The following is a 21,068-nucleotide window of genomic DNA, read 5'->3' as shown; positions in this document are numbered from 1 at the left end:
TTAGTGGTGGTAGAAGCCCAGCTCTGCCAGGCTCGGGCGGAACGTGGCACGGATGTCCCAGCCACACATCCAGGAATGCCGTGCACGGTTGGCAGCAGGGGCCTGCCCTGGGCAATGCTGCAGCGGCAAACCCTCCTGTCCGAATGCCCAGGAGCACAAGACCTGCTTCTCTACTCACCACGTGCCCATCCCGAGTCAACAGGATGGTCGCTGGACCCAGATGGCTGGAGGGGTCCCGGGTCAGGTTAGCGGCTCCAGAAACATTGGCCACTGGCCCAAGCTGGGTGCAGGAATTTACCTAGCTACAAGACCCAAGAAGTAGACCTGACCACCTGCCTGGGGAGGGGCCAGAGTCCCTGCTGAGCAGCCCCCAGGCCCCTGGCGGTGGTCAGCCCCACTGGGAGGCGTGCGGGTCCTGACCCTCCGCTCCCCTGTGCCGTTCCGTCACTACGTCAACACTGCTGAGGCTCTTGTGCCTTGAGCAGGGGTCAGCCTGGCAAGCCTGCAGCCCACAGCCAGCCCCAGGGAGCAGCAGGGGCCTGAGTATGATGGCAGACCCCCTGTCACAGTGGGGAAGGGTCCCAAGACTGGCCAGCCCACACCCTCGCTCCCAGGGTCAGAGCTGAAGTCGCACGAGGGCGATTCCAGGACGCCTGCCGGGCCCAGGAGGTGGCAGTTCCTAGCCGGGTCCTCCCGGGCGCACCGGTGGAAGCTGTGCTGTAGATGTGCGCCGCCTCTCCCCGCCTGGTGACCCTGCGCACCCGCTCGACCTCTGAGCCCGCCTTCCTCACCTGCAAGCCTGGCATGGTAACTGCACGATACGGCAGATACGGCTCCTAGAATACATATAGCTCCTGAGGAATGTTCTGGAAATGCCGCGGCTGTCAGCCATGCCAGCACAGACTACGTAGGCACAAAGCCTGGCTGGGCCCGGGCTGCCACTCACGGGCTGTGCCAACTTGAGTGGTCCAGAGGGGGGAGGAGGCCAGCCTGAGGTGCGAGCTCGTGATGCACCATGCACGCACCTCTTGCAGATCCCGCCTGATTCCCAGTTGCCTCCCCGCGACCAAGAGCCATTACTGTCCCCCTTCCGACAGCAATGTTGTTGACGAGCTGACGAGGATGCAGGCCAGTCAGCAGCAGAGCCGCCTCCGAATTTAACCAGTCTCCCCCAGAGTGCCCACAGCGCCACACTCTGTGTGTCTGTGAACCAGGGACAGGACACCCCTCGCTGCTGTGTGCTGTGCTGAGGACCAGGGGAGGGGAGGGCTTGACGTTGGTGAAACCAGGGGGTCCTGGAAGCGCCCCCACTCAGCAGGCGGCAGACTATGTAACTCCTGCTGCAGTGATGGTGGTGATGAGGAGGACCAGGAGGGCACCGATGAAGGTGGGGACCGTGAAGATGGTGATGATGGGCAGAGTGATGGTGGGATGATGGTGAAGGTGGTGATGGTGGTGATGATGATGATGATGATGGTGATGATGATGATGGGAAGGACCAGGACAGCACCGATGAAGGTGGGGACCGTGAAGATGGTGATGATGGGCAGAGTGATGGTGGGATGATGGTGAAGGTGGTGATGGTGGTGGTGATGATGATGATGATGATGATGATGATGATGATGGTGATGGTGATGATGATGGGAAGGACCAGGAGGGCACTGATGAAGGTGGACACTGTGAAGATGGTGATGATGGGCAGAGTGATGGTGGGATGATGGTAATGGTGGTGATGGTGGTGATGATGATGGTGGTGTTGATGATGATGATGGTGACAATGGTGATGATGATGATGGGAAGGACCAGGAGGGCACCGATGAAGGTGGGGACCGTGAAGATGGTGGGATGATGGTGAAAATGGTGATGTTGATGGTGACGGTGATGGTGACGGTGATGGTGATGATGACAGTGACAGGGGTGATGATAATGAGGTGGTGATGATCTAATGATGATGGTGGTGATGATCATGGTGATTATAATGATGACAATCGTGGTGATCGTCGTGATGATGCTGGTGATGGGGATGATGGTTGTAGTGATGACGGTTATGGTGGTGATGATGGTGAAGGTAATGAAGGTGGCAATGGGGAGAGATGGTGATGATGATGAAGATGGCGGTGATGACCATGGTGTTGATGGTAACTATAATGGTGATGGTCAGGATGGTGATTGTTGTGATGTTGCTGGTGATGCAGATGATGGTTGTAGTGATGGTGGTGATGATTGTGAAGGTAACGAAGGTGGCGGTGGTGAAGATGATAGTGATAGTAATGGTGATGTGGTGGTGGTGGTGATGATGATCATGAGATGATGGTGGCAGTGTTATGATTGGATGATGGTGATGATAATGCTATGGTACTGATAATGACGGTGCTGGTGGTGGTGACATGATGATGATGGTGATGATGATCATGGTGGTGATGGTGATTATAAAGATGATGTTCTGCCAGGCATGGTGGAGCACGCTTGTAATCCCCGCGCTTGGGAGGCGGAGTCAGGAGGATGGCGCAGGTTCGAAGCCATCCACAATGGCGTAAGAGACCCTGTTTCAAAAATATAAAATAGGTCTGGGAGTGTAGCCCGCAGGTAGAAGGGCTTCCAGGAACCCCAGCACCACCAAAAATAAAAATAAAAATAAAAATAAAGGTGATGATCTTGATGGTGATCTTAGTGAGGATGCTGGTGATGGTGGTGATGACAGAGTGGTGACAACACCGGTGATGATCGTGATGTTGGTGATGATAGGTCGATTGTGATAATGGTGATGATGGTGGTGATTGTTGTGCTGATGATCATGATGTTGGTGATACTGATTATGGTGATGACGATGATGGTGGTGATGATCATGATATTGATGATGATGGGAGTGATGGTGATGATGTTGGGAATGATGGCGGGAATGGTGATGATGTTGATAATGGTGGTGATGATGTTGGTGATAATGGTGATGATGGTGATGATGGTGATGATAATGGTGATGGTGATGATGATGATGATGATGGTGGTGGTGGTGGGAATGGTGATGATGGTGGTGATTATGGTGATGATGGTGATGATGGTGATGTTGGTGATGGTGGTGGTGATGGTGATGATGTTGATGATGTTGGTGATGGTGATAATAGTGATGATGATGATGTTGATGATGATGGTGATGGTGATGACGATGATGATGGTGGTGGGAATGGTGATGATGGTGATGTTGGTGATGATGTTGGTGATGGTGGTGGTGATGGTGATGATGTTGATGATGTTGATGATGGTGGTGGGAATGGTGATGATGGTGGTGATTATGGTGATGATGGTGATGTTGGTGATGGTGGTGGTGATGGTGATGATGTTGATGATGGTTGTGGGAATGGTGATTATGTTGGTGATGTTGGTGATGGTGGTGGTGATGGTGATGATGTTGATGATGGTTGTGGGAATGGTGATTATGTTGGTGATGTTGGTGATGGTGGTGGTGATGGTGATGATGTTGATGATGGTTGTGGGAATGGTGATTATGGTGGTGATGTTGGTGATGGTGGTGGTGATGGTGATGATGTTGATGATGGTTGTGGGAATGGTGATTATGGTGGTGATGTTGGTGATGGTGGTGGTGATGGTGATGATGTTGGTGATGGTGATGATGTTGGTGATAAGAGTGATGATGCTGATGATGCTGATGCTGATGGTGGTGATGGTAATGGTGACGATGGTGATGGTGATAACTGTGCTAATGGTAATAGTGATAACTCATGACCATATCCCAGAGCAGAAATATGACTATGTGTGGAAGCCATAGAACAGGAAGGCTCACACAGTGATAGTTTTCTAAAGCTATCAGAAATAATATTCCTTCTGAAGCCTCCCCTTTCTCTTATAAAATAATTGTGATAGCAGAGAAGGGGAACTAATTGTACTTAATGTCCTCACCAAATCAAATTAAATACTTGATAAACTTTTCATTCGTTTCTGCTCCTCCCCACACCTTGCTAAAGATTTAATTGATCCATGAAACCCCAGAGTCTGGAAACTGCCAGCTATCTGACCTGTTCTGGAAATATTATTCCCTTTCTGAAACACTCTTCTTCTGGTAAACACACACACACGCGCACACACACACACACAGTCCGTGCGTCCACTCCCCTCTGTTACTGGGCCGTGGGCCCTAGCTGGGGACCGGTATCAGTCAGCTCTGGGTACCCAGCGGTTTCCTAGGCAACCAGCACAGAGCTGCCATGTGGGGGTTTTAACAACAGAAGCAATTAAGAGTAATACTAGCAATTAAAAGCCCCATGGTCCTTTAGCGGCTGCATGAGCAACTCTGCTTAACCCTGCAAAGAGGTTCAAGTCTCACTCATCCCTGCAGGGCCTGGCACACGTGGCTGTCCCAGCGGAGGCCTGGCAGCTGCTTTACCAGCCACGTGTTCCCCCACAGTCCCCTGACTGCCGGCCCTAGCCACCCAAGGAGGCCCTGCATGCTCAGGCCTCTTCCCCAGCCCACCCCAGATCCTGAGGTCCTTTCTCCTCGGGGCCCCTCTCCCCACCCTCAGAGCACGAGTGGACTCCGGGTGGACCTGGTAAATTATGGGGCAGTGAAACATGTGCAGGCCGCAGGGGCAGGGAGGAGGCACACTTGGCCATATTCGATTCAGATGCCAAGTGTGGAGAGGTGTGCACAGCCTGGTTGGACTCGTGCCTAGCCCGGGGGGGGCCTCATGCCCTCCACCCACGTGGATGCTGCACGGGTGTTTCCTGTGATCACCGTACAGTGCATCCCTCTGGTTGAGTCAGCAAGCATCGACGCGTGTCTGCTCAGAGTTAGACAGTGAAATTATGAGTTCATTTGTAGGTGCTGTAACAGAAGATCCACAGACTGGGTAATTTATAAAGAATAAAGGTTTGTTCTTCTCAAGCCACTAGTCCCAACAAGGGGTCATCCTCACAACTTTTTCTAGCCCTAATCGCCCGCCAAAGCCCCACCTCAAACACCGTGGACATATCACTCTGAGGGCTAAGAGCTTCAACATGAGACTGGAGGAGACGTATGCAGACCACAGAGCGGGGCTGGTCCAGCGAGAACAAAGGCTTACCCATCCCGGAGTGTCGCGCAGGGCATAGCACACGCGGACCCTCTCCAGGCTCAGGGCGTGTGGGCCGGCAGATCTGAGATGGGCCTGATGCTGTGTCCTGGGCAGGTGCTGAGCCCAGTCCTCCTGTGGAGTGGGTGTGCGGCTTATCTTATTGGCCACAGCTATTGGCATCGATCAAGCGGGCCGGACGCCACCCCCTCCCTGTGCCCTGACCGTGACGGCCCATCGGCCGCTCGAGTCTGCGGTCCAGTCATCTGCGTCCCAGGGCCCTTTCGTATACTCATGACAGAAGGATAGATTTTGTCTAACTCCCAGCTTCCCTTTGGGTCACCTGTTCACACAGTGCTGCGTCTCGCTGGCTGGTTTCGTCTGTGAGGTACCATTCCTTTTGATGCGCTCGGTGGAGGGACGTTTTGGTAATCATCTGTGCTTTCTCGTTAAAGGCCTCCACGCTGGGCTGCTTCAGCACTGAGAGAGGTGCCCGATTAGTGAGGGTGGGCACAGACAGGTGTATTAAATAGTAAGACGCCCTCAGCCGGACGTGGGGGCGCGCAATTGTAATCCCGGCATTGGGGAGGCTGAGATGGGAAGATCTGGGTTCGCGGCCAGCCTCAGCTACGTAGTGAGGCCCTTCACAACTCAGTGAGACCCTGTTTCAAAATAAAGAATAAAAACTAGGGCTGAGGGTATAGCTCGGAGGTAGAATGCCCCTGGGTTCCACCCACGGCACACAGACACACACAAAGCTGAAATTTATTTTTTTTAATTTATTTATTGGTGCTGGGGGTTGAACCCAGGGGTGATCTACCTCACAGTTACATCCCAGACACCCCCCTTTTTAATTTTTTTTTTTTTAATTTTGAAGCAGAGTCTTGCTAAGTTGCTGAGGGGCTCACTAAGTTGCTAAGCTTGGCATCAAACCTGCAATCCTTCTGTCTCAGTCTCCCAAGTACAGGGATTACAGGCATGCACCACCTGCTCAGCCCCTAAGCTGATACTTAAATAGGATTCTTCACCCACGGGCCCACGCAGGGCTTTGCAGGGAGCACGTGTGCACCCCGCCCCTGCCTGCGCATGTGGTTAAAGGGTCGGACACATGGATGGCACACACAAGTGCCAGCAATCAGGATGGGGACAGAGCTGTTGAGGCTGACCAGGGAATCGGTCCCTCCATATTGCTGTCTCTAAGAGGGTGGAGCGGCAGGTGGAGCTGGGTCACCAAGGCACTGTGTCCTGCCTGTCAGTTAAGGCAGCGCTAGCTGCTGTAACAAAGAAGTCCCAGGGTGCAGTTGGTGCCATCGAGGGTGAACTCTCGCTGTGGACCACGCAGAGCGCAGAGACCCAGGCCTCTGGGTTTCAGTCGTGGACTCCACCACCCTACAGGGCCTAGAAAAAGCGGGAAAGCATGTGGGCTTCTGAGGAGCCTAGACAACCCGTAGGCACAGAAGTTGGGATTACAATCCAGTGCCGCCGCTATGGGGATCCGTGTGGAGAGTTCTCAGAAAACTCGCACTGGACCCACCGTATGATCCAGCTGGACCACCCCTGGGTATCTTTCCAGAGGGACTGAAATCAGAACTTCACAGAGATACAGGCATACCCATTCACAATAGCCGGACCACGGAACCAACCCAGGTGACCGTCAGTAGATGAGTGGATTACAAAATTATGGGCGATACACACAGTGGAGTTGAACTCAGCAGTAAAGAACGGAATCGCGACAGTGGATGGGCCTGGAGGACATTGTGTTAAGTGAGATCAGCCAGTCGCAGAAAGCCAAGGGTCCTGTGTGTTCTCTCTGCGTGGAAGCTGGGGAGCGACTGGGCCGCCGGAGGCACTTTGCATAAAGAAGTAGGAGGGCCAGTGGGACAGTGGAGGTAACGTAGGGGAGGGGGAGAATACGTAAGAAATGCTTCCGGTATCATTGTTTACGTAAGTGAAGTTAGCATCGCCAACTCAGTATCTTGTACCGGGAAGGGGAGGGAGTGGGAGACACAAGGAAGCCCACGAAGCGCACCAATAAAGGTATACTTAAAGAAAAAAGAAAGGCCGCGCGCGGTGGGCACGCTTGTAATCCCAGCACTCAGGAGGCTGAGACAGGAGGATCGCGGTTCACAGCCAGGCTCAGCTACTTAGCGAGGCCCTCTGCCGCTTAGTGAGACCCTGTTTCAAAATAAAGAATATAAAATAGGGCTGGGATGTAGCTCTGAGGTAGAATGCCTCTGGGTTCCGTCCCCAGCACCGTAAAGAAGGAAGGAAGGAAGGAAAGAGAGAGAGGAAGGGGAAAGGAAAGGAAAGGAAAGGAAGGAAACCTAGGCCTTAAGGGACCCCCACTGTACCCACAGCCCATTGGTGAGAACAAGTCACATGTCCACCCCTAGTGCAAAGACCACTGGGAAATGTAGTCCTGGGCACACTGCCTGCCTCCCCGCCCCGGGGCTGACTCCTTGCTCTGTAGGCAGGGGCTGCAGGCATGGAAGGAGCCCAGACCTTTCTCAGCACCTTTTCCTGCTTTCACTTTTGAACTACAGATGTGTCCTCAGGCTTACCTGAGAACCTTTGGGGTGGGGAGGCTGACCGCAGAGGCTGACGGGAGCTTATGCTCGATTTGGGGCCATTGCTCAGAAGCCAGTAGCTTTTTTTTTTTTTTTTTTTTTTTTTTTTTGCAGGGTTTAAGAGGGAGATGGTGGGGACATTTTTTGCGGGAGGTAGCCCACCTCCACAGTACCCCCTGAGCCGCGAGCTCCTTGGTGGGGGTCAGCGTTGCAGCGCCCCGCCCCCGCCAGCACCGTGCTGTCTATTAGATCTAATTACGCCGCTCATATGGGCTCCCGTGGAAAGTAACCCAGATCTGCTGAGTAAGGGAAGCAGTGGAGGAACTTAATTAGGAACTTTAATCATGTTTGTTTAGTGTCTTTTTTTTTAGGAAAAGCAACTGTAATCAGGAAAATAACAATAAACTATCTTGTTTCCCTTAAGGCAGCCATCAGCAGGTCCTCAGCTGTGGAAGGGGCCGCAGCTTCGTGACGGGAGGCTGCTCCAGCCGGTCCCGTGTGCCGGTGGACTGCCATGGGCCTGGCGTGGCGGCGTGGCCCTTCTGCTTTCCAGGGTGCCTCAGTGGTCGGCACTGGGGTATATGAGCATCCCCCGGACTCTGCAGCCCAGCCCCAGAACCAGGCCTCGTCTTCTCCCCAGACCTTCAGCTGGGAGAGCGGACCTGGTGCTCCGAGGGCCGGATCAGTGAGGCCCAGCAGCCTCTTGACTCCTGCACCCAGGGCCATGACTTCTAAACGGTATTTCTCTTCTCTCTTTGCACAGAAACCCGGGCGGACCGCAGTAAGAAGCTGTTCCGGCACTACACCGTGGGCTCCTACGACAGCTTTGATGCTTCTAGGTAAGATGTGCCCCGTCCCGCGCCCGCACTCCCCTGGTCAGAGGCGCTCCCGTGCTGGGAGCGCTGGGCCGTGGTGCTGGAGCCTCAGAACCCTCTGGTTTGCTTCCCCGTGTATTTCATGGAAGCCGCCCTCTTCCAGAGAACCTGCAGAGGGCTGGTCTGCGCACCAGCTGGGCTTGGGGCTGGTCGCGTACCAGCTGGGCTTGGGTTGAGCTGAGCATGCCTGCGGGGCAGCAGGGAGGGGGCAGCTGGATCTCCAGAGGTGGACGCAGTGCAGATGTCCAGCTTGCAGCTGCTGGCCCCGAGGCCCGAGGCGGCCGTGCCCCAGGAGGAGTGTCTGGGACATCTGGAGTGTGGGCTTCCACCTCATCTGCCTCCTGTATGTTCATCCAGCCTCTCCTGCTCAGCTGGAGTGTGGTTGAGGAAGGCTCCTCCCCCTCGACGTACAGGCATCCAGCAGGTTGCTCTTTAAGCAGGCCTTGCGGGGCAGGAAACCATGCGCATTTGGCGGTGCGGCCCACTTAGGGACAGCGTGGATCTCCTCACGGAAGCTGCGGTCAAGCAACGCACGTCCTGGGGACATCCTCGTCCTCCACGTCCCTTCCCCCTGTTACTCAGGGAGGCTAAGGCCAGGGCGGGGGGGCCTGGGGCCCAGGCAGAAACCTTTTCATACCAGGGTCTTTACAAGAAGCCTGGTGGAGCCATCCCCTCTCTGCCCGCTTTGTTTCTGTCTACACAAGTTCAAGCGCGGTTACCACCCTGGGGCGCGGGGTGAGGCCGTCGGGGTGGGGAGCGGGGTTCCAGATGTCAGCACGGAGTGAAGGAAGGGAAGGACACGGGTGTGACCCGCCCATCCTGTCCCGTCACTCAGCCCCGGGCCCCTCCCCGAACCCAGGGGTCTGCAGAGCAGCTCAGACCTGGGCCGGTGACTCCTGTCTGGTCGTGGCCAAAGGACCCAGACTGGGTTTGTTTTTGCTGAGGCTAAAAGCAAACAACCTAAAGCCCCCCGGGGCTGAGTGCATTCTTCTGCAGTGCTGGTGACAGTGCTGTGCCCCCACCACCTCTGTTGTCCAGGACACGACCCCCAGGAGGAGGCCCTGTCCCCGCAACGTCACTCTCCCTGCCCGGCAGCCTGGTCTGCTCTGTGTCTGTAGACTGGTCTAGCCTGGTGTTTCATGCATATGGAATTGTACGACATGTGGTCCTTTTTGCCTGGCGAATGTCATAGAGCACGGGGTACACATGGGTTCCTCCATGTCAGGGCCTACGGTGCCTCATGCTGACCCAGCCCCCTGTTTTTTATTGTGGTCATATATGGTGTATCATTACTACTGGCCATCGTGTGTGTGTGTGTGTGTGTGTGTGTGTGTGTGTGTGTGTGTGTGTGTTACTGGGGATGGAACCCAGGGGCATTCTACCTCAGAGCTACACCCCAGCCCTATTTTTTAGTCTTTATATTTTTTGAAACGGGTCTCACTGAGTTACGAGTGGCCTTGCTAAGTGGCTGAGGCTGTCCACGAACCACAATCCTCTGGTCTCCGCCTCCCGAATGCTGGGATTACAAGTGACTTCGGCTATCTTAATTATCGTTCAATGCACGGCCCAGGCACTGGGGACGTCCATGGTGCTGGACAGCTGTCGCCACCGTCCACCTCCAGAACCTCCTCCTCTTCCGCGTTAAACGCTGTTCCCCAGCCCTGGAGAGCCATCCCTGGGGCCCTGGCGGCTCTAGGGACCCCCTGTGGTGGACGCGTGTGGTGTGTCTTTCTGTGTCCAGCCACTTTGCTTAGTTTGAGGAGCTCAAAGCCCACCTCTGTTGCAGCAGGTGTCAGAACTTCCTTCTTAGGGCTTAGCGATGTCCCGTCGTGTAGCTAGAAACGTTTACCCCGTGCACCAGCGATACGCTTGGGTGGCGCCGCCGCTTGGCCGCTGTGGCGTAGCTGTGGACGTTCGCGCACAGGAGGTTTGGGGGTTTTCAGCTCTGTGGGGTCGCACGCAGGAGCGGAATTGCTGGTGTCTTGGCACCGTCGCCTACCTGGTCCCGCTCTGCTCTCCTAAGCCAGACGCGCTCTATTGGGGATACCGCCCCAGCCGAGAGCCACCCCCCCCACCCGGCCACACAGACCCCAGCTCTTGCTCTGATTTTTCACTTGACATCTGGCCCTGAGCAGAGTCCAGAAAGGAACTCGGGATCTGCAGCTTCTGGGGAGCCACGCCCGGCCCTGGCTTCTCCCAGCACTGCACCCCGACCTGGGTCCTACAGCAGCAGGGGCGCTGCCAAGTGGACCCCAGACAGGCGGTCATGGTCCATGGGCCTCAAACTGTGCTTCCATGCTAGCTAGGGCCTGGGCAGGGCCAGCGGGCCCCAGGGCGCAGGGCCCAGGAGTGCCCCAAAGAGCCATCACCAGGGCCACCAGGAGGGCCGTCCTTGGGTGGACGCGCCTCTGGAAGCTGGGAGGGTCTGGGCCGTGGCTGCTCTCGGGCTATATCTTTGTCCCCAGGACACAGCCACAGTCAGGCTGTCTTCAAATGCGCAGGTGCGGGAGGAAGGACAGACGCACACACTCTCATGGTGACAGGCAGCGCCATGTTCAGGGCTGCGTCCCACAGGGGAGCCATGGAAGGACCTGACTTGCTGAGCCGGGAGAGGAGAAGGCCGTGGCTCCAGGCTGATGGGCCCCCAACAGAGGCTTGTTGCGTGGCTAACAGCAGACCTGCGGGCAGGACTTACAGCCAGGGCAGGGCTGCAGGCCGGCAGAAGACACGGGCCAGCGTGGCCCTACAGCACAGATATGAGTGGCTGCCTGGGCAGGTGATGAGCTCCCTGTCACTGGGGCCATCAAGCAGGGATGGGTGTTTTGAGGCCAGCAGGCCCTAGAAGGTAGGACCAGGTGACCTCCAGGACCCCTGCCAATCTGAAGGCTTTTTTGTGTGTCTGTATTGAACACCTGCTCTGCGCCAGGAGCTGCGGCCACAGAGAACAGGGACATCCGGGCTGCACCGAGGTCAACTCGTGGCTTCTCAGCAAGGGTAGAAGGTTCTAGCCTTGACGGAAATTAGTCAACCTTGATTGCCTGGTGAAGGATCGGACAAGCCGTGGGTCTCGCAGCCACCGCGCCCTGGCCACACACGGCCGATGGCTGACCCTCGGTGACCTTGTAAAGCAGCTTTACTGACCCCTTGGTAGGACAGGAAAGACAGGAGGCCAGTGAGGCTGGTCCCCGTGGCCTTCCCGCTGTCACAAAGATGTCTCCACCGCAATGGAGGAACTTGAGGGTGTGATTCTTCATGGGGACAGAATCATCCCATTTTGCAGCCTTCCTGAAAGCCCGCCCCTGAGGTGCGGGGACCTCCGGAGGGAGCCCCATGCTCAGAACAAGCAGAACTCCCTTGATCCGACCGTGAGGAGTGGGAAAGGCGGGCGGCACCGGGCTGTGCACCAGGCATGGGGTGGCCTCGTGGGGTGGCGAGCTCCCCGTCACTGGGGGATCAAGCAAAGCCGAGACTTCCCAAGCCAGCAGGTCCTAAAAGGTGAGACCTAGTCACCCCCAAGATCTCTGCCAGTTTCTCACCCCTGGATTGGGGTCCAGACAAAGGCTTTTGTCTTGTGTCTGTACTGATCACCTGCCCCAGGCTAGGAGCTGTGGCCACAGGGGAACATGAAGAGTGCGTCTCTGGCAGGGCCGGCGGCTGTGACGGAGCAGACGGGAGAGTCCGGAGGCCTGCGCAGTGCGCAGCCGCCAGCGGTTCCTTAGCCCTCCTCAGACTTCCTGTTGGAACTGGCCTAATAAGAAGCAGAGACGGGCCACGCCGGCCAATTACCCGCCATGGGCGGCAGGGTTCGGCGGGGCTGCCCTGCTGCAGACGCAAACATAATTAACAGAAATGCGGTAGGAAGCGACACTCAGCAGAGACCGTCTCTGAATCAGTCAGGTTTCTGCCCTTCCCGTCCCCTCGCACGTCAGAGAGTTAGCGCAGAGACGCAGCGCCCAAGAGCCGCCAAGCTAATGCCCAGGCCAATTCCCGCCCACCTGCCCAGGACGCACACCGGAGAGGAAGAGCTATGGATGGCCACGTGGGCCAGGGTCAGACCGCAGCGGGCCCAGGGCCACTGTTACAGGACTTCACAGAAAGCTCGTTGTCATCTTAAACCCGTCTCAGCACAAACGGCGGGAATTGCGAGCAAGTTCCCCCTGTGTTTAATCAGCCTCCTGAGAATGGGACACTGAGGAGGGGGCTACCCGAGAGGCCAGGGGCTAACGGGCTCCAGCAGTCCATCCCCCTATCCAACCAACCATCCATCCGTCCATTCATACATCTGTCCACCAGTCCACCCGCCCACCCCTCCATCTCTCCATCTGTCCACCTGCCTTCTATCCTCCACTCAGTCATCACCCACCCACCCATCCATCATCCATCCAAACACATCCTTATAGCCATCCATCCATCCACACATTCATCTATCTTCCCACCCATCCATCTATCCATCCACCATCCATACACCATCCATACGCCCAGCCATCCACTCATCACTCATCCACCCATCCATCCATCCACCCATCCACCCATTCATCTATCTTCCCACCCATCCACTATTCATCAACCCATTCATCCATCTACCATCCACCTATCCACCCACCCATCCATCCATCCATCCATTCACCCATCTATCCATCCATCCATCCACCATCCATCCATCCATCCGTCTTCCTACCCATCTATCCATTCATCTTCCTGTTCATTCATCCACCCATCCATCCATCCATCCACCCACCCATTCATCCTACCATCCATCCATTCATTTACCCACCCATCCATCCATCCGTCTTCCTACTCATCCATCTTCCTACCTATCTATCTATCTATCTATCTATCTATCCATTCATCTTCCTGTTCATTCATCCATCCATTCATCACTCATCCACCCATCCATCCATTCATCCATCTACCCACCCATTCATCCTACCATCTATCCATCCACCCACCATTCATCCTCTCCACTCATCTATCCATCCGTTGAACCAATATTTATCAAGGCGTCTATTCTGGGAGTCGGGAGATAGTGGGCTAAACAAGACCAGCACAGTCTTTGACCCAACACAGATTAGTCTCATTAACGAAGATAAACAGTGAGGTTTTAACCTATCTTCAAAGGAGAGAATCTCGCTTTGTGGCGAGTGCCAGGACGCCCATTAGCAGCTGGGTCCTAGAGCTCCTCGGGCGGGGGGGCTCAGGCCGGCTTTGCTCAGGGAGGCCGGGCCGGGCCTCTGAGGACAGCGTGTGGTTGCAGCCTGACTGTGAGAGCCAGCCCTGTGGAGCAGGACCGCAGGTGAAGGCGGCCCCCGGAGAGGGGCCAGGGCAGCGGGGAACTAGGAGTGGGGAGCGTCGGAGCAGGCCCTGTGTTTTGGGGGAAGGAGGAGGCCCGCGCGCTGCAGCGTGGGCGAGCAGTTTAGGTCCCCCTGCATTGTTGAGGGTCTTGCTAACGTGCTGAGACGAGCCTGGAACCGGAAATCCTTCCGTCTGCAGGGCGGGCTTCCCGCAGGCTTCCCGGGGAGCGGGTGGCGTCAGGCCCGGTCCTCACTGGCAGCAAGGGCCTCCTGTCCCTCTCGCTGGACGCCAGCAGCCCAGGAGGGGACGGCATCCCGGAACGCCGAGCCGCGCGGGGCGGGTGCAGCTCTCCCTCCCTCTCCCTCCCTCTTTCTTAGCAAAACCAATTTCCTGTTGGAGATTGATTTAGCCAGATGGCAAATTGTGTGTGTTGGCCAGGTGAATGGCCACTCTCCGTAGCTGCTTATTTTCATGGCTTTCAATCATCGTTTTTATATTTTTAAAATTGGTACGGTGAGATAGATATACATGGTAAAAAAAAAAAAATCCGAAGTGTGTGGAAGACAGTGTGAAGAGTGGGCCTCTCTCCAGCCGAGCCCCCGGCCCAGCTCTTCTCCCTGAGGAGAGCCTTGGAAGGGCTCAGGCCTCCCAAGATCCTGTTTGACAAAGGATCTTTCTAGAGACAGGCTCCGCATATAGAGCCTAGGTGATTATTGTCAGTATATATATATATATATATATATATATATATATATATAATATATATATAATATATGTGTGTGTGTGTGTGTGTGTGTATATATATATATATATATATATATTTTTTTTTTTTTTTTTTTTTTTTTGGCGGTACTAGGGATGGAACCCAGGGGCATTCTACCTCCAAGCTACACTCCAGCCTTATTTTTTATTCTTTATTTTGAAACAGGGTCTCACTGAGTTGCAAAGGGCCTCACTAAGTAGCTGAGGCTGTCCAAGAACCGCGATTCTCCTGTCTCAGCCTCCCGAATGCTGGGGTTACAAGCGGGCGCCACCACCCAGCTTATTATCAGCCTTTATTTATTTATTTATTTATTTAGTGGTACTCGGGGGTGAAACCCAGAGGCTTTTCTACCTCTGGGCTATACTCCCAGACCTATTTTTATACTTTATTTGGAAACAGGGTCTCACTACGTTGCTGAGAGCCTCACCTGAGGCTGGCTTCGAACCTGTGTGATCCTCCTGTCTCAGCCTCCCAAGCGCTGGGATTACAAGCGTGCGCCACCACTCATGGCTATTATCAGCCTTTAAAAACAACAACAACAACAAAAAACAGGGTCTCCCTGAATTGCTGAGGGTCTTGATAAAGTGCTGAGACTGGCCTCAAACCTGAAATCCTTCTGTCTTAGCTTCCCAAGTACTGGGGTCACAGGTGTGTACCCCCATGCCCAGTTTATCAGAAGCCCTTTAAAGCCCCAATCCCAAGAGTTTTCTCAGGTGTTTGCAACTAAATTGCTCGGTGACCTTGGGCCACTGGCCCTGCCTCTCTGCGTGTGCAGCAGGAAAACACCGCCGGCTCCTTCTTAGCTCAGATCCATGGTGTTCTCGTTGAGATGAATGAGAGCCGGGCGCGGCGGGCACGCTTGTCGTCCCAGCACCTTGGAGGCCGAGACGGGAGCACCCGGGTTCATGGCCGGCATCAGCTACTTAGGCCCGCCACAACAGAGTGAGAATCTGTTCCAAAATTAAGAATAAGCCGGGCGTGGTGGCGCACGCTCGTCATCCCAGCATTCGGGAGGCTGAGACAGGAGGATCGCGGTTCACGGACAGCCTCAGCTACTTAGTGAGGCCCTCTGCAACTCAGTGAGACCCTGTTTCAAATTAATATGTTCCACTTGTAAAAAATAGAAATTAAAAATTTAAAAATAATGTAAATATGATCTAATAAAATTCACAGATATCTCCCTTGCCCTAAAAATACATAAATACATAAATACATAATACATAAATACATAAATACGTAAACACAGAAAGAAAGAAAGAAAGAAAGAAAGAAAGAAAGAAAGAAAGAAAGAAAGAAAGAAAGAAAGAAAGAAAAGGAGGGCCGGGGTGTAGCTCGGAGGTCGAATGCCGCCTGGTTCCATCCCTAGGACCGCCACACCAAAGAAAAAATGGATGAATGAGAAATGTCTGTTGCTCGTCAGTGCGGAGGGATGCCGAGTTGGGTGCACCTGTGCGGTAGCCGGCTTTCCTCCGAGACCCTGACTGTGTGTTCCAGAAGCGTAGGTTGTAAGACGTGAACGGCAAGAAGCCATGGCTCCCCCCGTCTTCCCCACCAGTATTTTATATTTGTTTGTATTTTTATTATGTTTTAATCTTGCAAAGGAGGGACCCGGCTCTGCATGCGTTCGTGGGCTGGGTGCAGAAGGAAGCGCCCTCTGTGTATGGGCATTCTCTAGACTGATGGCTCATGATGGAGCCGTGGCGGCCCCTTTGGGACTGGAAAAAGAAATTATTTCACTGGTTTTGTGTGTGGTCCTAGGGACTGAACCCAGGGGCGTTCGATTCTACCTCCAGGCTACATCTCCAGCCCTTTTCATTTGTTTAAGTTTGAGGCGGGGTCTCGCTAAGTTCCTGAGGGTCTTGCTAAGTTGAGGAGGCTGGCCTCGAGCCTGCGGTCCTTCTTTCTCAGCCTCCCAAGCGCTGGGATTATAGGCATGCACCACCACATCCAGGTTCCCCTCCTTATCCTTGACTCTGCCGGGAATGGTGAGACCCTCTCTGTTTGCCCGCTCCCAATCTCCAACAGCTGTTGATAGTTTGCTTTACAATAACAGTCCTACTCTTCTCTCTCTCTTTCTCTCTCATTTAATAAAGTTTAGAGTCTTATATTTAGATTCAATTCACGTCTTTTCAGATCCCTTGGATTCAAAAGCTAAGATCCAGCAGAAAGCATTACGTTGCTGTGATTATAAGAATGTTCACATCAGCACCGAGAATAGGGCTAGAATTCCACTTCCTCTTTACAGTCCCATAAGAAGGGGGGGTCTTTCGGACATCACACCCCGTTAGCTTTTTATTCTTCTTTCAGCTGTTCAAAGTAATCCCACATTTATGTTTAATATTAGGGTTATGATTTTTGCGTGAAATTTATGTTTTTCCCGGAGTTTCTACTTGCCTTTTTTTTTTTTCCTTATGGTGGAATTAGACCTTAGCTAGGTAGCATGGCACTAAACCATCACCCTGTGTCTGGGGCAGCCCTGGAGTCTGTGACGTTCTTCGAGTCCTCTGGCACTCTGCTCCCGTCTGGACTCCGGCCCCTAGTGCGTGGCCGTCCCTCTCCGGTTTCTCCTCTCTGCGTTGAGGGCTGAGCGCGTAGCCTCCTGGTCCTGGCCCTTGTTCTTCTGGGACACATCCTCAAGAAGCAGTGTGACCAAGGCATCCGGAACGGGACCTTCCAGACCCGAAGGCTTTCGTTTCAAAAGCGCTCGGCGCCGCAGAATCTTCCCCCTGCGCTGCCGAAGGATTCGCTTCTTTCCCATCTGGCCTCGACTTGCGGCGGGTGGGGGTGAAGATGCCGCTGGAATCTCTCCCACTCTCGGTCACCCCCTATTTTTCGCTCCAGAAGTTTGTAGCAACGTCACTGACGGGGTACGTGAGGGCAAAAGAACACGGCCGGACGGCAGAGAACAGGCTTTATCTAGGAATAATAAAGCCTAGAAGGAGGCATCTGACCAGGGCGGGAGCCCACGAGACTCAGCCCGCCTCCTCTCGAGCTTTTAATGGGCGAGGCAGAGGGGGCACAGGAGAGGGCGTGTGAGCCCCTGGCTGGTCATCTCGGGGCAGGGCGATGGTCAGGAGTGTTTCTCTTTTTTATTTTATTGTTCTTGGTCTTCCCGTGGCGAGACCGCGTGGCCAGACCTCCCTGTGCCCACAGTCATGATTTCTACTTTTCTTTAATGCCCTGAAATGGTGTGAGTCCGGGTCGCAGTGTGGATAACCTCATCATCTCTTTTTGGCAGTACTGAGGATTGAGCCCGCGGGAATTCTACAAGCTACACCTCCATCCTCTTTATTTTTTGATTTGGAAACAGTTTCACTATGTTCCTGGGGGTTTTGTTTGTTATTATTATTATTATTATTATTATTATTATTATTTTGGTGGTACTGGGGTTCCTGGAAGCCCTTCTACTTCCGGGCTACGCTCCCAGTCCTATTTTATATTTTTGAAACAGGGTCTCTTACTCCAGCGTGACTGGCTTCGAACCTGCGCGATCCTCCTGTCTCCGCCTCCCAGGCGCGGGGATTACAAGCGTGCGCCACCACGCCCGGCCCTATTTTGTTGTTTTTGAAACAGTTTCACTGAGTTGCCGAGGGTCTCACTAAGTGACAGAGGCTGCTGGCGGTCCTCCTGCCTCAGCCTCGCGGGTACTGGGATCACAGGCGTGCGCCACCACGCCCGGCCTGATCCTCCTTTATTCATTGTTCTCCCTACCCCTGGAGGCTCTCTGAGACTACAGAAGCGTGTGTGTGTGTGGGGGGGGGGTACTGGGGATGGAACCCAGGGGCATTCTACCTCCGAGCTACACCCCCAGCCCTATTTTTTATCTTTACTTTGAAACAGGGTCTCAACTGAGTTGCAGAGGGCCTCACTAAGTAGCTGAGGCTGTCCACGAACCAAGATCCTCCTGTCTCAGCCTCCCGGAGTGCTGGGATTACAAGCGTGCACCACCACGCCCGGCTTCGGAAGCCTCTTTTGAGGAAATTCTTTGACCGTTCCCTTGAAAGTTCTCTTCCTTTCTCTCCTCCTGGGTTCCGTCTTCCGAGATGTCCCATCGGACCCTTGGAGTTCATCCTATTCATCCCTACCGTTTTCCTGTCCATTCAGGGAACGCCCAGCTTCCTCCCGGCTCTGCTTTGTCAGCTGAGAGCTTTCCCTCCCAATCACGGGGCTTCTAACGCTGGAGAGGATGGGAGAGACTCCAGACGCCTCCGAGCAGGGGGCATGGCCGGCGTCTGCACACCAGCGCAGTGGTTGCGTCTCCCTTCTAGCCACACGCCGCAGCCAGGAAAAGCCCAGAGCCCTGTTCCTGGCCCCGCTCCCTCCCGAATTCCAAAGCAGACGCAGACACAGACTCTCAGGCACGATCCCAGAGGAGACCGCGGCCCCGGTGTGCTCTTGCTCTGGGGTGGGCGTGCGATGGCCAGGCGTGGAGCACTGTTGAAGGAGCAGGTCCTGGGAGTCCTGGGCAGCCGCTGGAGGAGGGACGGGGCTCTGCACCAGGGAGGGGCGGTGCGGAGCAGGGGGCAGGCTGGTGACCGAGGAGAGTCCATTAGTCTGTGTCCCCGCCGCGGGGCCACGCCTGCACCTTGGCCGTCGAGAGCCAGCACCTGCGGCTCTGCTCCGTCCTCTGCGCTTAGTGGCTCAGCCTCGCTGGGTAGTTATGCCGGGAGCCAAGCTCCCGCCTGGTGCTTAGAAAGTGCCCGTGCGGCCCCGGGCCGGGAGCCCCTGGGGTGGCCAGGCCAGGCCGGGTCAAGCGCCCCTTTCTCCAGGATTTGGTTTCGTCTGAAGTGTCCTCTGACTTCACTAGAGCCCCGTCCCCAGCACGTCACGGTGCCAGCTGCTGGACTTCCCGGACTCGGGCCGCCTTCTCCCCAGAGCAAGGCGAGGGCTTCCAGCTGGAGACGCCCGAGGCTCCGAGAAGCCTGGAACTTCTAGGGAAGAGACTCCCAGGGCCTGCAGGAGCCTGGCCGGGCGAGTGCTTAGGAGTGGCCCTGGCCGGCGTGGTGGCGCACGCTTGTAATCCCCACGCTTGGGAGGCGGAGACAGGAGGAGCGCACAGGTTCCAAGCCAGCCTCATTGGCTTAGGAGACCCTGTTTCCAAATTAAAAATATATATAAAAAATAGTTCTGGGAGTGTAGCCAGGAGATAGAGGGTTTCCAGGAACCCCAGTACCACCAAAATAATAATAATAATAATAATAATAATAATAATAATAATAAAAGTGTCCCTGGCCTTCCAGGCCGGGGCACCAGGCACCAGGGCCCAGAGCCTGTCCTGGGGGTCCGGGCAGGAGGGCTGAGCGCTGGTGTGCTGAGCCCGTGGAGGCTGGGGGCTGAGTCCCTGGCCACCAGGGAGGTTCCTGGCTCACGGCACCCTCCGGCCACATTTAGTACATTTCCCAGGTGGCGAGTGGGTGTCCGGGCGGGGGGAGGAGGCAGATGGGCGGGGCGATGGAGCAGCCACGGAGGCGTTGCGGGAGGCTGGGATTCGGGCATGCCTCCAGGCCGGGCGGCCGAGCGCCCAGGCCCCTGCGCGCCCAGGCCTGCCGGGAAGGAGCAGGTGTGTCCTTCCCAAACCGCAGAGCCGCCGTGGTGGCGGAAGGGGAGTGTTGGCATTTATTTTCCCTGGAGCTTTCTGTGGACACGGCTGCCCGCGGTCGCCGCGGTCTCCTCTGGCCTCCCGTGCCGGCCTTCTCACCTCTGCCAGCGTGTGGTCACTGAGCCCCCAGCTGGGAAGAGATGCCCGCCGAGGGCCCTGGCAACTTGGGGCCCGGCGCCCACACGCCCAGCAGCTGCGTCTGCTCCTCCCCCTCCAGCCCTCAGCTCCGGGCTCAGCCTGACTCAGGGCGGAAGATTCTAGAACTCACTGTGTGAGTAGGACGTTCGGGGGAGTCGAGGCCGGGAGGGAAGAGGGTCCGGCTCTGGTCCAGTCCTGACGCCAGCTTCCTGCACAGGCTTCGGTTTACCCGCCTGTAAAAGGGCGAATGATTCCAAGTCCTCGTCTGATTATAGAGTTCTGTACGTTTGGCCTGAAGCTGCCCTTACCACTGGCCGGTGGTCACCCTAAATGGCCAGTCTCACCAGGAGTGGACATTTGGCAAAACCGCTGAGCCCAAGCAGGGTTGGGACCCTGGGCCCTTGCCCGGAGCCTGCAGGGTGGCCCCTGTGTGAGCGGGAACGCGGAGTCGGTGTCCCGGCACAGACACCCATGGAGGGCTGAGGCCAACGGGGCCAGAGCAGGAGAGGATGGGCCGGTCCTGCGGGGTGCCCAGGCCTGAGCCGGCACCCAGCAGGCGCTCGGGAAAGGCCTGTGGTGGTCCCCACCCCCGGCCCAAGGCCTGGTGTTCAGGTCCTCCTCTGGGGAGCGGGGTCTAGGATGCCCAGCTCAGGAAGGAGGGACAGAGGGACAGCAAGCCGGCTTCCCTGATCTGGTGTCCTGGGCCGAGAGTTTGGCCTGTGTCTGCCTCTCAGCCTGCATCTCGGCCTGCATCTTGGCCTGCATCCCCCT

The 21,068-nt window shown here is 55.5% G+C and overlaps 1 protein-coding gene across 2 annotated transcripts in view; it reads left to right on the top strand.

Moving 5' to 3' along the window:
* Positions 1-21,068, top strand: part of SHANK2 (SH3 and multiple ankyrin repeat domains 2) — a gene marked incomplete at both ends in the record, with an annotated part of 444,067 nt that overhangs the window by 262,150 nt on the left and 160,849 nt on the right. For both annotated transcript variants that reach the window (XM_080711505.1, XM_080711506.1), the window contains one exon: positions 8,394-8,469. In XM_080711505.1, coding sequence (XP_080567631.1) covers positions 8,394-8,469 — 76 coding nt within the window. The remainder of the gene's footprint in view (positions 1-8,393; positions 8,470-21,068) is intronic.

Source organism: Muscardinus avellanarius, assembly GCF_963383645.1.
Source record: "Muscardinus avellanarius genome assembly, chromosome: 1".
In the NCBI taxonomy this organism is placed as follows: domain Eukaryota; kingdom Metazoa; phylum Chordata; class Mammalia; order Rodentia; family Gliridae; genus Muscardinus; species Muscardinus avellanarius.
The sequence above is the reverse complement of the archived record's forward strand: the minus strand, read 5'-3'. Positions and strand labels throughout refer to the sequence as shown.